At 43.6% G+C, this 13,618-nt stretch overlaps 1 protein-coding gene across 1 annotated transcript in view; it reads right to left on the bottom strand.

The window, feature by feature from the left end:
• The window catches only part of ABL2 (ABL proto-oncogene 2, non-receptor tyrosine kinase), a 45,445-nt gene extending 32,101 nt beyond the window's left edge, over window positions 1-13,344 (bottom strand). The window contains exon 1 of the mRNA XM_050307528.1: window positions 13,136-13,344. Within this exon, the coding sequence (XP_050163485.1) occupies window positions 13,136-13,319 (184 nt within the window). The 5' untranslated portion in view covers window positions 13,320-13,344. The remainder of the gene's footprint in view (window positions 1-13,135) is intronic.
• Between the last annotated feature and the right edge of the window lie 274 nt (window positions 13,345-13,618).

The following is a 13,618-nucleotide window of genomic DNA, read 5'->3' as shown; positions in this document are numbered from 1 at the left end:
GAGCATCTCATCCCAAATGGTGAGGCTCTTCTAAATTTAGATCACTGATCTCCAGATTTGTGACAGGATGCAGTGATGTTTTCCCAATGAGGATATGAATTCGAGTAAGATTTATTTCCAAACCCTCTAACACATAACCATCTCTCCTGCTTAGGTGTCTGCAACTTTTACTGAAACATTTTGTTAGTAATTTAAGGACAGAAGCACAAGATAAGGTATTAAATCCCAGGATTCTGCCGAGGCTGTACCTGTTTTGTGGTGACTACCCTCACTAGTGCCAACCAGGCTGTACCCAGCAGGAAATGCCTATTCTCAGACACATTAAATTCACAGCCCACACAACATTCTCAGTCAGGGCATGCTAATATTATGACTTGATACTACATGGGATATTTTTGTAGTACTTGATATACTGAGTGGCTCACAGTTTTGATATTTTATCCTCTTGACAGTCCTACAGAGTAGTAGGGTAAAATCTGTACTCTGCAGAAGAAGGCTTAGAGCAAAGAAAAAGTCACTTGCTAAATATCAGACTGCAAGCTGTGGCAGAGCAGGGCTCGGACTGGTGTTGATCAGCCATCCTTCCTAAAGTGCAACACTTAGAGCTTTCATTACAAATCCCTTGCAGAGTCTAACTAATAAATAACACTTTCAATCAAAGACATACAAGACTCTGAAAATAGCTACTGTCTCAACTGCTGATGTTCTCTAAACAAAAACTCCTACTCCTCCTCACACTGACGAAGCAGGATTAAAATAAACAGCTTTAAGTTCAAGCATCAAAAAAGGGAAGAAAACCTGTCATAGGGCAAAGCATAATAGAAAGTCACTAAAGTTAACTTGGAAAGGAGAACGGGGGCCCGTGGAAAGGGCACTGCATCCACAGCTCTGCTGCAGAAACCATCTTGTGTGCTCAGGCCTCACTTACCTGTAGGATAAGTGTCTTCCTCTTATAAACTTACTGTTCTGCAGGGATTTTTACTCATGCCAATATCTTCTACATATTTAAACAAAGATGGTACCTTCACAGGGAGAAACCATTTCCTCCAATTCCCGCATATCTGTATTCCTGGTTCTGGAGCTGACATCCTTTGTCAGCAAAGCCATAGAATTTGGGAACGAACTGTTTCCCTAAGAGCAGAGTCAGACAGAAGGACACTTGCATCATCACCTGTCTCACTTCCAGAACAGATATGGTTCCAAACAAAGACACCAGTGGCTGAGTAAGAATGCTAAGTGCTCGTAGGAAAGTAAACTGTCCTTCCGAGTTGGTCACCAGCACCAACTCCTGGCCATTCAATTCCGTTTCCCTTTAAGCTCAGACACCCTCCTGTCACACCCGATTCACCGTGGAATGACAGTGGCTCTCAACACACAGGACCATTATCTAATTTCTACAAGCACAGTCCCTAGAGGGGTAACCTTCACTTTTGGGTACCAGGGCAGTTTATTCCACACACCAAAGTCTGCTTCTCTAGTAAGAAACCAAAATGCTGTATCTGCAGCATTTTGTAACCTCTCTGCAGACTCGGGGGCTAACTGTGATGAATATTGTCAATCTGCCTGTAAGAGGAAACAACAGAGGGGTGTATGTAACAAAGCCAGATGCCAAGGCCTGAAATGCTGCACAAGATCTCAACTTTGGATCAAATTAGGAAAGTTTGGGCTAGAAGAAAAGGACAACTACAGCACACCAGAAGTCATGCCTTTGCTTTTCGAATGATGTGTGTGCAAGACAGGAAGTCTGCCTTGGTTGTGTTTTTTGTATCTCTTTCTAGTAGTCTGGTTTAGGACTGATGAACGTGGTTATGGCCTTTCACTGACTCATATTAAAGGGAATGATAAGCGTTTTCCAACAAAGCACAAGTGCATCCCAATTGAGTGTAACAACCACCTCACAGCTGAGTAGTCAAGGACTAACCACAGTAGTGGCAGCTGATCTTAGTTTTTTGCTAATTACATGCCCTTAACACCAGCTCAGGGATCTCTTTGCAGAGATCCTGTCTCCCAGCCAACAACCCAAGTGCATGAATGCTTACTGCAATTCTCTGTGTTTGTGTTCCTCTACTGCTGAACACAAAGACATTATTCTAAACTTCTCTCTCTGTTGTTAATTCACTGTAGCTTCAGTCTCTTTAGGGATGTTTGAGAGACAACCTCCAACAAAGCACAGTGCTTTGAGCTTCTATTTCAAGCCCAACAATTAACACAAAGGCTAACCATCCCTCGGACCTATTACCATGCCACGGGTGTTTTGAAATGCAGGCTAGAGCCACATCAAACACTTTTCTCTAACAGTTTACAGGATGAGACAAGAGTGCACTCTGAATATTTAATTATTTAATTTAGCCTGCAGACAGCTTTCCTGTGTTTGTTTATGTTGAAGTTAAGCCTAAACAGCTTCATAAACCAAGCGAGCATTGTTGCCATTTTAACAGACGAGCAGTTCACAGAAGCAATGAGAAGTGACTCTTAATTCGAGGGCTCAGATTACCTAGTAAAAGTATCAGATTTGATGTCTTTTCAAGCACAAAAGGCTGTCTGCACACTTGCACATAAACTAGTTGGGAAACTTCTCTTGCTGGCAGATGAAGTTATCCCGGATAAAGCCCAACAGAAACAAAATAACCAAAAAGGAAGCAGTCCAGTTCTTAAAGGCAAAAGCACAATGAACATGTATTCTGATCCATCCTAACACAGCCACATCTGCCTTTTGCTGTGTGGATCCTGCCTGCCTTCCCGAACCAACAGCTACTTTAAAACACTGTAGCACAGTAATGTTAAATAGCACACCCCACTTTTCCTAGCAGAAAAAGTTTTAAACCATGGATAAATTAAGGCATTGGAGCACCCTCTCGTGGCAGGTTGGAAATCGCTGGAAATCAGAAATCTTTTTACCTTCTCAGTTTATATTTTAAAACAGTTTCCAACCAAGCCCACCTGTGCCCAGGCTCCCCCACTGTGCCCAGTACCGGGCAACTCACCTGCTGCCTGCTGAGTATGCGGTGTCCCAGAGCCTGCTTCCCTGATCCCGGAGAACCAGGGGAGCTTTGTGTGGAGAGGGGAAGGCTGCACAAAGGGGGAAGGCTGCCTAAGAGGCTCCTCACAGACAAGAGCTGTCCCGGTGTGGTTGTGTTACTGCAGCTGCAATGAGCAATAACCAGCACCTGGGGACAGCAGTGCCCAGTGGGGACAGGACAGAGCCAGCACTGCTCCCCTGAGCCTGAACAGCTGTAATTCCATGGCCTTGAGGCATTCCAGCTTCCACAGCGAGTACAGCACCAGGGCTGAGCCCCCCACCTGTAGCAGAACAGGTAGAGAGCCCCCCTGAGCATTTTTCTAGAGCCAGGCTGCACCCAGGAGCAGTTCCAGGCTTTGCCACCACCAACAAAAACGAGACAAAAACATTTTATGTAGCAGAAATGGCACACAGAAAAAGTCACTGCACCTCTGCTATCAGTGTGTAGATGGGAAGACACGTACTAAGTGTCCTTCAGATTTAGCTTAACCTTTTGACAACAAAATAGAGGAAGCTACACAGAAAATAAGAATCAGAATTTCTGCACAAAGCCTCAGACAACCTCAAACTTGACAGACTTAAACCCTGTGGCCTATTTCAGCTTCTCAAAGACCACTGGTACTTCCAACTTGATGCAGGAATCATAATTAATCACCAATTCAGAGGGCAGTGACATCTTTGAACATTTTACCCCTAAAGAAATGAAAAAATATTTACTTATGGTAACCTAAAGATGAAAAAATTTTCCGACAAAACAGCTGACAAAACAGATGTAACAAGGATTAAACTTCTAGATTTCTGTCTCACAGGATAGCTATGGCAGGTTTCCCAAATCATCATCTGAGCATCTACTGACTTTGCACATCAATCCCAAGGCATTTAATGCATCTCTGGAATAAAAAATCTATGAAAAACAGGTTAGTTGTTCTTCTGTAGTTTATACCAGACTCAAATTTATTAGATTAGTCAAAAAAATAGATCCCAGATTTTTCTAACATGAAAAATCAGCTCATAGCTGTGTTGCAAATTTTAATATCTGCAGGGGTTTTAAGATCCTGAATTAAAAAAAAAAAAAAACCTGCTAAATATAACTCGAAACACTAGCACTGCAAGACATTATATACTGTTTTCCTATTTGTAGATAAAGCCTTTTTAATCTCAAAGTACCTCTGCTTTCTCTGTTTACTCTTGGGATTAAAAAAAAAATAAAAACACCACCCACGCAAATGAAAAGCATGTAAAACCAACAAATACAATCCCAAATAACAAGTATACAGTTGATGACTGGTGAAAAAGTATTCTGCTGTGCTTCACTGGGTAATTAGGCCAGAGCACAGGTTTCACATCGGTATCGATTACACAAGCTCTGTTCATCCCTCCCCAGGCTGTTCACATCTCCCTGCCTCAAAAAGAGGTGACAAACCCACCAAAAGCCCCCTCAGGAGAAAGCCAAGGAACCCTCTGGGGCTTGCAGAGAGCTGGCTCTCTCTGTTTAAGATGTTACTGCCACAAATTATAAAGCCCATTGTAGCTTATCAGTGCTAAGTCAGTGAAAAAGCAGGCTTGAAAACAAACTGGAATTGAGTGATATCACTCCAAGAAACCACTTTCAGAGCATCTCTTCAAGGCCTCACCTAGACCCCAGTCTTTATGCTTTGATCAGGTTGCTTCTGTAAGAGAACTTTTGAAACACAGGCTCAACTTAAGACTTGACTTATTAATATCAACAATATTCCAAACAGTACATGTAGGACATTCAGCAATTTACAGTTCAAGTTTTAAGAATGTACTATTTTAACTTAAGCACTTCAAATCTGAGCCCGGGAGCTGCCAACTATTAGTCTGAGTATTTTTATTTGCCAGCTTATAGATGAAAAAACTTAATTTACAGGAGAAAAGGGACCACAAATCGGCTCTCAGTAAAAGGATACTATTTATCTTTCAGTTGTACTGCCGGGAGTCATGGACATAGAAAAATTATTAATACTCAACCTGTCTTCTTAGGAAAAACTACATTAAATACAAGCAATGAGTAACTCCATGTTTATGCAAACCAGCTCAGGTCAGTATAGCCTTGAGCTCTGCTGTACTCAGTGACTAAATGGAGGAAGGAAGCTACGACACTATTTCAAAACATCTTCAAGGTTATTCAGATTTCTTAGAAGAGTCCATTTCCTTCTTCCTAGATGACATAACTTGTATCAATTTTTAAAAGTCTGCATAAACAGACTTTATTGCTAAACAGTCGCTACAGCTTCATTAATTGGCCAGTTTTGACATATACGGTTGCTGAATGGGAAACAACACTTTAAAATCATTTCCTATAAAACCCCTTCAAGGCTAATTTAAACAATGCTTTCCATCTTTCTTCTATTATTCAGTAAATTTCAGGAATATCAGTGTAGCTGTATCTCCTCTCTACTCCTGCTCTTGGCTTTCCTGAGCAGCGGCACAGAACTGATATTCTCATCAGTCGCGCAGCCTCCCACGGGTTCCTGAATAGCAGCAGTAAAACTGAACAGTCCTGTTAACTCCCTGACACCGCTGGTGAGCCAAACCAACCCTGAGCAGCAAAGGCTGGGAAATAATCTGGAGAAACCGAGCTGACCCTGTAAGCTAAGGAAGGCCTTATCACACTGATTTACACTCCAGCTTGGTTTGAAGGGTTATCTTCACAGTCCAGGGGCTGCAGAATTAGAAGGTACAAATATTTGGGAGCTTTGTCTAGAAAACAGATCTGTGCTCTATAAACACCTTCTAGACCCCTGATATTTGGGGTTCATGTAGGAGGCAATACTAATCTACTTGGATATGACCATATTGGAACAAGCTTCTACCCTGGGCCATGTTGGAGTGCACAGAGTTTGTGATGGGGAAATGTTTCTCCACTTTGCAAGTCCTGGATGTTTTGGTGTGTTCAGTGAGGTCCACTGCTCTCTGCAGCCAAATTTTCCAAAAATTATGAGTCTAATTGAATAGAGAATCTGAAAACCAGGAATATTTCATCACCTATGCCAAATGCTCCAATATGTATAATATTAATATCATTTAGCCAATAGTCACATGATTTCTTTCAACCACAAGCAAGCCTGACACCTGTTTCAAAATTAGCCATGGTGCTGATCTTAGTTGAGATGATGACAAATAAGAACAGCCAAGACATAACTTGATGCTTTGTTGTTGGGATTACCGTGGGAGAAAGGAAGGAGAAATACACTGGGAGGTGCACAGGGTCACAGATCCAGAATGTTCTTATCCTCCTGAACTCTAATTTGATTCCTAATTTGACCCAAAAGCAGCAGAAGATGCTTCCTATGCCTTTGCCATATACAGCTTCTAATAAGAAGACACTACTACAGTTTCACTTTGGTATTAAATAATAACGAAACCAGAACCCAATCCAGCACCATTATCAAATTAAAGGATGAGGGATGCAGAACTGTCCTATAGGAACAATGAGGGTTCCTTTTCTTACATAATTATAGTCCCAACTGTCACATCACCATTGTCACAGAAAACTTTCAAATTAACATAATTGAAGCTCTAAGTTTATTAATACATGTAGTTACTTTTAATGGAAATAGCAGTCATATTAAGATCCTAAGGACAATGTTTGGGTGGGAAGTACAGGAGAAGAGGAAAGGAATTTATTTAAAAGGTTCAGTCTTAAAAGAAGTATGTTTAACTGGTCTTTAAAGAGCACTAGAAGATTGAAATAAAACCAATTTGATTTTTAGTGAAGTATTTCTGCACGTCTTTGTCCCCTCTCAAAAAAAAGGCCTTTATTTTTGGGCTGTTTTTCAGAATTCCTGTGCTGGTTTAGCTGATACTGAAAGCCACCTATTAAAAAGTTAATTTATACCCATCTGCAGAAAAGCAATTGCTCTGGGAGATGCACATGTCTTTATGGAGAGCCCACAAAGCACAAGCAACTTCCTAAGCAGATATGGGTAATACAACTAAGATTCGTTGTTGTGGTTTACAGTGTTACCAACAGGAAGCCTCAATGGTTTTGTAAGTGTCACTTATTCTAGGGAGAATAATCTCTATGGGTAATACCAAGATCAGCCTTTAAAATGAAGTATTTCATAACCACAAAACCAGAGCAATGTGAGGGATGATGCAGTAATGGTGAGAGAACTTCACACATGACTTCAGGCCCAGCAAGTCAATGGGGTTACTCCACTCAGTGCAAGCTCCTTTCCTGCTGTGCTGAAGATGATGCTGGAGGGTCCAAACTACTATGAGAAATATTTCTTTACCATTAAACACTTTTCTGAATGCTGTTAAGGAGAGAACTCTAAGCCTACGCTGCAGATTCACCTGCAAAGCCAGTCCAAGGGCCATCTGCAGTGCAAGCTTTGCGTCACTCATAATTACATGCCGGTGAAAGTGCTCCTAACGGTTTGGCAAGCAGGGATTTGGGATATTAGACTCTGAAACACTTAAGAGTGAAGGTGAGGCTTTGGTCTCTGGTCATCTATCCTTGGCTTTCTGAAATACAACCAGGTGAAAATGAGCTCAGCAAGTCACTAGACAAAACCCTGTTTTAGACTGTATTACTTGTAATAACTTCCTACTGGAGTAAGTGCAAACTGCTGTCTCTTGGCTTATATTAGTTGGATTTTGACACAGTTTCTTATGAGTGTGAATTAGTCAGCTGTCAGCAGTATTTACAAGACAGTTTATGGATAGTAAGTATATTGGAAACATTAAGCTGTGGCAAGTAAGAGGAACAGGCTACAATAAATCACAGTAGCGACTGCCAAGCTTTAGCCCTGAAACAAAGATCTGAAAAGTAGGCTTTGACTTGGGCAAGGGCTGGTCTGCTTTAGGAAACACACAGGACAGATGCTGAAGTGGGTCACAGAACAGGTCACTTCTCCTGAACACAGGAGAAAACACGATTTCAAGCTTGCTGTCCCAGAATCTGTAATTAGTACCAGCCATAAAATATTGCTGAAGCCACCCCTGCTAGAGCATCTCCAGGAGATGCCAACTGCCTCCCAACTCTAATCGTGTGAGTCGGTCCTGCTCGGTTAAAAACAGATGATTGAAGCCACTTGTAACAATTTGCTCGTGTGTCCAAGAGCTTACACGTTCAGTTCTCACTGATTTGGTCGCTTGGCCATGTCCTTATTTCCAAAAAAATTTCCCACAATTTCTTTCTTTTTTTTTTTGCAAAACGTTGCACTTACAAGCAATAGCAAGTTTGTGAAATATTGCTAGAACAACTTGTACCACACCATCTGCTACATGGGGAGAACTGAGAAGCTGGAGATCTGTCTGGGCTTTCAAATTTGATTTTTTAAGTTGGTTCTGACTAAAACACTTTGAAGTAACTTCATTTCAGTCTTGCCTTCTTCAGACTGTGTTCCCTGTCTATGTGCAAAGTACACAGGGAATAAACATATAGTGGGAATTAGATCAGTAGTCTGTATTATACTGTCCTTTCCACTGAGTTGGTATAGTCCTCTCATTTGCAAAGTACAGTAAGTGAAAATCTCAGCTTAACACAAGGTATAAAAATCAACATTGAATGCAACTGAATCTGCAGGAATAATTTAGATATCATAGAGAATGATGCAACAGAGAACCCTCCTATAATTTCATGTTCTGCAAGAAATGTTCTCTAGACACTGAGCTGAACTATCCTTTATTCCCCAAATAATTAGTTAAAAGTTATTTATACATTATGGTCCCACAAGATTTCTGATTTACAGTACAAAAAGTCAGGCACTGAATACAGTGATTATATTCCATCTGCACAGGGCATTTACTGACAGGAAAGTCTGCGGGCAAGTAGTTCTGGCCTGAGCTTGCTGCATTTCACTGGGATGAAAAATAAAGCACATTTTAGGCAGCCCACAAAGTGCAGTTGTTAAACTGACCCTATTTTCTCCCCTTCTTTCCATTTTCCTGTATCCAGCCCTTCAGTTTCACTGAATTTCAAAGGGACAGTGTTATTTATGCTTCCTCCTATTTTAGAATGTTTTTATCATGTGGCATAGCACTCCGACTGCCTTAGGGGAGCTTTAATGATAATTTTATTTTTAAAAGTATAGGCTTATCTTGCCTGACCTTGATGCTCATAGTAAAAGGTTGCTAAACTCCTCCTCTAGAAAACAAAACAGGGAACAAATGTCCTGCGCCTGCTGGATCAAAAGCTCAAGTGTGGCAGAGCCTTCCACTACCCCAAAATATATCACCAAGGCAACTGTAGCAGTATCGCAAACAGGTATTGGAAAGACTTCCCTGCCAGGATTTAAATAATCTGATTTTCCTGCAGTATGTGCTCTACAACACTCAGCAAGTCTTTTCAGAGATGAAAAGCATGCTAACACCATTCCTAAGAGTATCTTGGTACAGTAGGGTGTTATCAGTGCTCTTCTGAAAGCAAATTAAGAGTGTGTCACTCTTCAAAGGTCGTACGAGGAGCCGAGTAGAGCCCATGCAACTTGGAAGTTGTTGGTTGTTGTTGCTTGTACCCCTTTCCTCAAACAAACCACTCAAAGGGATAAGGAGATAACCTACTTTGCTCTTCTCTCCCCTGTTCCTGCTCTGGAAGGGAAAGAAAGCTCATCCTGTAATGGTACCAAGTACTTCTTGTCTCTTCTGGTTGCCTTGACCTATAAGAATTTGATCCTAACTAGTGTTGCTGAAGCTTTTCTCTCTGGAGTTGTTGTGCCTGTGGTACAACTGAGTTCTGAGGGAGTACATGGGAACACAAGTGGTGAATAATCCTTCTGTTTACACTCTTCCTTTCTACTGCATTAATAGCAACCAACGTGCTTGATGATCCAATGCCTGCTTTTATAAGTCACAGACACGTCAGGAATGCTCACAAAGGGGTGTTTTGAAGGGCTAATTGCAGCAGACTGCAAAATCCACGATTATCTTTTTGCATCCTGGAGAACTCTGCTCCACAGCTAATGGATGACGGGTGTATCAGCTTGCTCAGGACTTCCCTGCTCGATTTCATAGCAGTGCTCACAGAATTCAATACCACGGTGAGCTCAAAGCCCCAGCAGTTGAGGTGTCTGTTCTCATGAGGGAATAGGGGGTTGCCACAATACAGATCTCTTTATTCTTTCCATAAAACAGAAAACACCTTCAAATTCCTTGCTTCCTATAAAAATACATCCTGAAGCAGGGAGTGCCTGCAGTCCTGCTCCCATTGAGCTTCTGCTACACAACTGTAACAGAGCAAAGCTCAGGACAAGCTGCCTCAACTCCATCTCTCCATTTTTCAAGTATATCTACACTTCAAATTAGTTGGGTACAAATGCCTGTCTCGGGTTTCCAGTAGCTTAACATAAGGGGTTTTACACTTTATTTATTTGATACGAGGTATCCTTCAAAATCCTGTCAGCAAAACGGGTCTGAGGCCGAAAACATTGTTTATTTCCATCCTTTTCATAAACAACCCCAAAGAAGCAACCCTTCAAAATGAAGTCTGGCAAGAGCACTTAGCATGGTTTGCTCCTGGCACAGGGTAGTCTGAAATGTGCCAACACGAGCTGAGGCAGGGATTTATACCTGCAAGGGTCTCACACAGTCAACAGGTTGTCTTCCTTCTATCCATGAGAAGGAAAGCCAATCCAGGCTCATCTTGTGACTGGCTGGTTTAGTCACTGGTCCAAGAGTGCTCACCCAGAACCCTGTGCTTTTGCCATCACTTTTCATACACTGTGAACACATGTCCTTGAGATGGGATGGAAGGTCGGGTTCAGAAAGAAATTACTATAAAAAGAGGAATCTGGATCAAGTAATATCACCAGCAACCAGAGCATTTTAGCAGCAGAGGTGTATAATTCACCTAAAGAAAGCCAGGTTGAATAAAACAGGGCAGAAAGGTCATTACATGAAAAATAAGAATACAAGTTGAGAGAGATCCCTGTGGACAAGGAGAGTCAGGATCACAGGAAACAGTTTCAACTACAGATTCAGGAACATATATCTTCAGTTACTGCCCAAGACAAGCACTGAAATAGGTACCCACCTTTGGCTGGTATTTAGTACAGATTATGAATACTGAGTTGTTCACTCATTCCTAGTAAAATGTGCATGTAATCAGGGAACAATTTACCACCAAGACAGAATAGGAGTTTGAAGCCTGCCCTGAAACTCTCAAAAACTGGACTGCCAAAAAACCCCACCCCTTTTACATGATCCAACAGAATAAAACACTGTATCTTATTTTTGACACACCTTCCTTTACAGTCTGCAGAGAAAATAACAGAAGCAACAAAAACCTAAGTTGTATCCGTTATCTTCCTGCTGAGGTAGATAACCTATGCAATACAAATAGTAGAGAAATTATTTTAAAAGATACCATCACTCTTATCACCGAGCAATGTTCTTTTCACATGGCACTGAACAGTTTTATTCAGAGTGTGTTGGCTTTCCAGGCTCATTCTTGCTTCTAGTTCTATGCAAGACGGAGCAGAAGGGTTGGCAGGGCACATAACTTGTCTTGATCTGCATGCATGCTTAAGAAACCTTTTCCTCTTCATTTCCCTGCCACTGCATGTCAACAATGCTCCCTACCTTCTAACTTTAAAATTTAGCAGGGCGGAGGGAGGAGCTGGAAGGATTTGTTCAGGATGCTGAACTAAATCACTACCAAAACACGCAGCAAGAAACGAAAAGCAGTGCTTGAGTCAGTGTCAACTGTGTTATTCTGAAGTCACTACACATCCCCACACGCTGTACTGTACTTCCCACAAACGTCCTTTCTGTCCTTGCCTTCTGGGAGCAGGAACTAAGGAGTCATCTTGGTACCAAAACACAGACAAACAGTTTGACAGGAGTAGGAGGGAACTCAGCAGTCTCTACAGTAATCCTGCTCTGCTGCTAAAGGCAGACTTACCCCACTGGAAGAAGGGGGGTATGTGCATAACTTCTGAGATCTCCTGACATTGTGATTGTACAGCATGATTTACCACATGAATGTTTTTGCCAAAGTGCCTTTTAATGTACAAAAATACAAAGACGGCAGAGTAAAACGTGAAGTTGGTGACACTAAGGTTGAAAGATGTAATAAAACAACAACTCTTGGTTTTACTTGTAGTAATAGTGGGTCAGGCATTCAGCAAGCATGTTCTGTTTTGGTTCTGTTTTTAAAGCTGATAGTGCTCCCTGAACTCCAAAGCTGTGATAACGCTGAGATTTTTAGGAACCAGTTTCAGTGCTGTGCTCTTGTTGTGATAGATACTTACATGTCAGCAGTTCCAGCAGATGATATTTACTTTTAGACTGCTGGTTGCACGTTCCTTAATCTTTTTGCCTACTCTCATTGTATTGAGCAAAAGAAAACATGTATTGTCAGGAGCAGCCTTTCTTTATAAACACTGACATCCCTCTCCACCTAAAGCCAAGCCAGACAAGCTCTCCAGAGCTGATTCAGGTCTTTAGGATTAGAGGTGCATCCGCACATCTATTCTCAACGTGCTTGTCAAGGCAGACAGTTGATCATACTTTCCAAAACTTGGCAACATCTTAACATAATGCACAAATAGGTATAATAAAAAAACCGTGGTTGCAAAGTGGGATTTGAAGTTGCAGGATCATCCAAAGAGGTTATAGAAACGAATCGTGTTACATTAAACATTTCCCGTATGCGTTTACAGCAGTAAGAAAGAATAGAAGTGGACAGGCAAAAACTTCAACCGAGAATCAGATGGCAGCTATAACACCCCAGACAAAACGAAACTGTTCGCTCTGCCAGGAGCTATATAGAGACTCGCAGATCTAGAAGGGCAAGTCACAAACGCCTCAGCAAACAGACAAGAAGACAAAGCACATGTTACCTTTACCTTTGTAAACAAAACCAGAGCTCGGAACCGCCGCAGTGACAGCGACCGAGCACCGCGAGTCCCGATTCGCGGCGGTGCCACCCACTCCCGCTGTGGCTGGTCCCGAGCTCCGGGGGGATAAAGCTCCTCTGGGGCCGAGCATCCCCCAGGACGCGGCGGCCGGGGCGAGCATCCCCCTGGGCGGTGTGTGCCCCGCTCCCCCCGCCCGCCCCTCCCCTCCGCCAGTAAACCCACGGCAACAAAAGAGGGAGGGGAGCGAGGCCGATCGCGCCCCTCTCCCCCCGCGCCGGCCGCTCACCGTGCTGGGTGAAGACATTGAATCCTCCCTCTGCAGAGCGCCCGGCCGCCTCCCGCCGGCGGCCCGCGGGCCTGGCCGCGCTGCTCCCCCGCGGTCCCCGCGGCTGCTGCTGCTGCTGCGGCGGCGGTGGCTGGTGCTGGAGCCCCGCGCCCGGCTCGCCGACGCGGCCCACCTGCTGCCCCATGTCGGGCCGCGCTCACATCCCGCCGCCCCCGGCCCGGCAGGCGCCTCCCGCGGCTCCCGCGGCTCCCGCGGCCGGACCCGGCGGCGCCCGCGGAGCTCCGCGCTGCGGCTTCACGGGCTCGCCCCCGCAGCCCCCGCCGCCATCTTAAACCACAGAGCGCCGGCGGAGCGCGGACAGAGCGGCTCCCGCGGCCGCCTCCGGTCCGCCCAGGGAGGGAGGGAGCGAGGGAAAGAGGGAGGGAAGGAGCGACGGAGGGAGGGCAGCCGCCCCCTCAGCCCAGCCCGCCCTGCCGCGGCAAA

Source organism: Myiozetetes cayanensis, unplaced genomic scaffold, assembly GCF_022539395.1.
Source record: "Myiozetetes cayanensis isolate MyiCay16 unplaced genomic scaffold, myiCay2020 scf12, whole genome shotgun sequence".
Classification (NCBI taxonomy): domain Eukaryota; kingdom Metazoa; phylum Chordata; class Aves; order Passeriformes; family Tyrannidae; genus Myiozetetes; species Myiozetetes cayanensis.
Note: the sequence above shows the minus strand (reverse complement) of the source record. Positions and strands in the feature narration are given on the sequence as shown.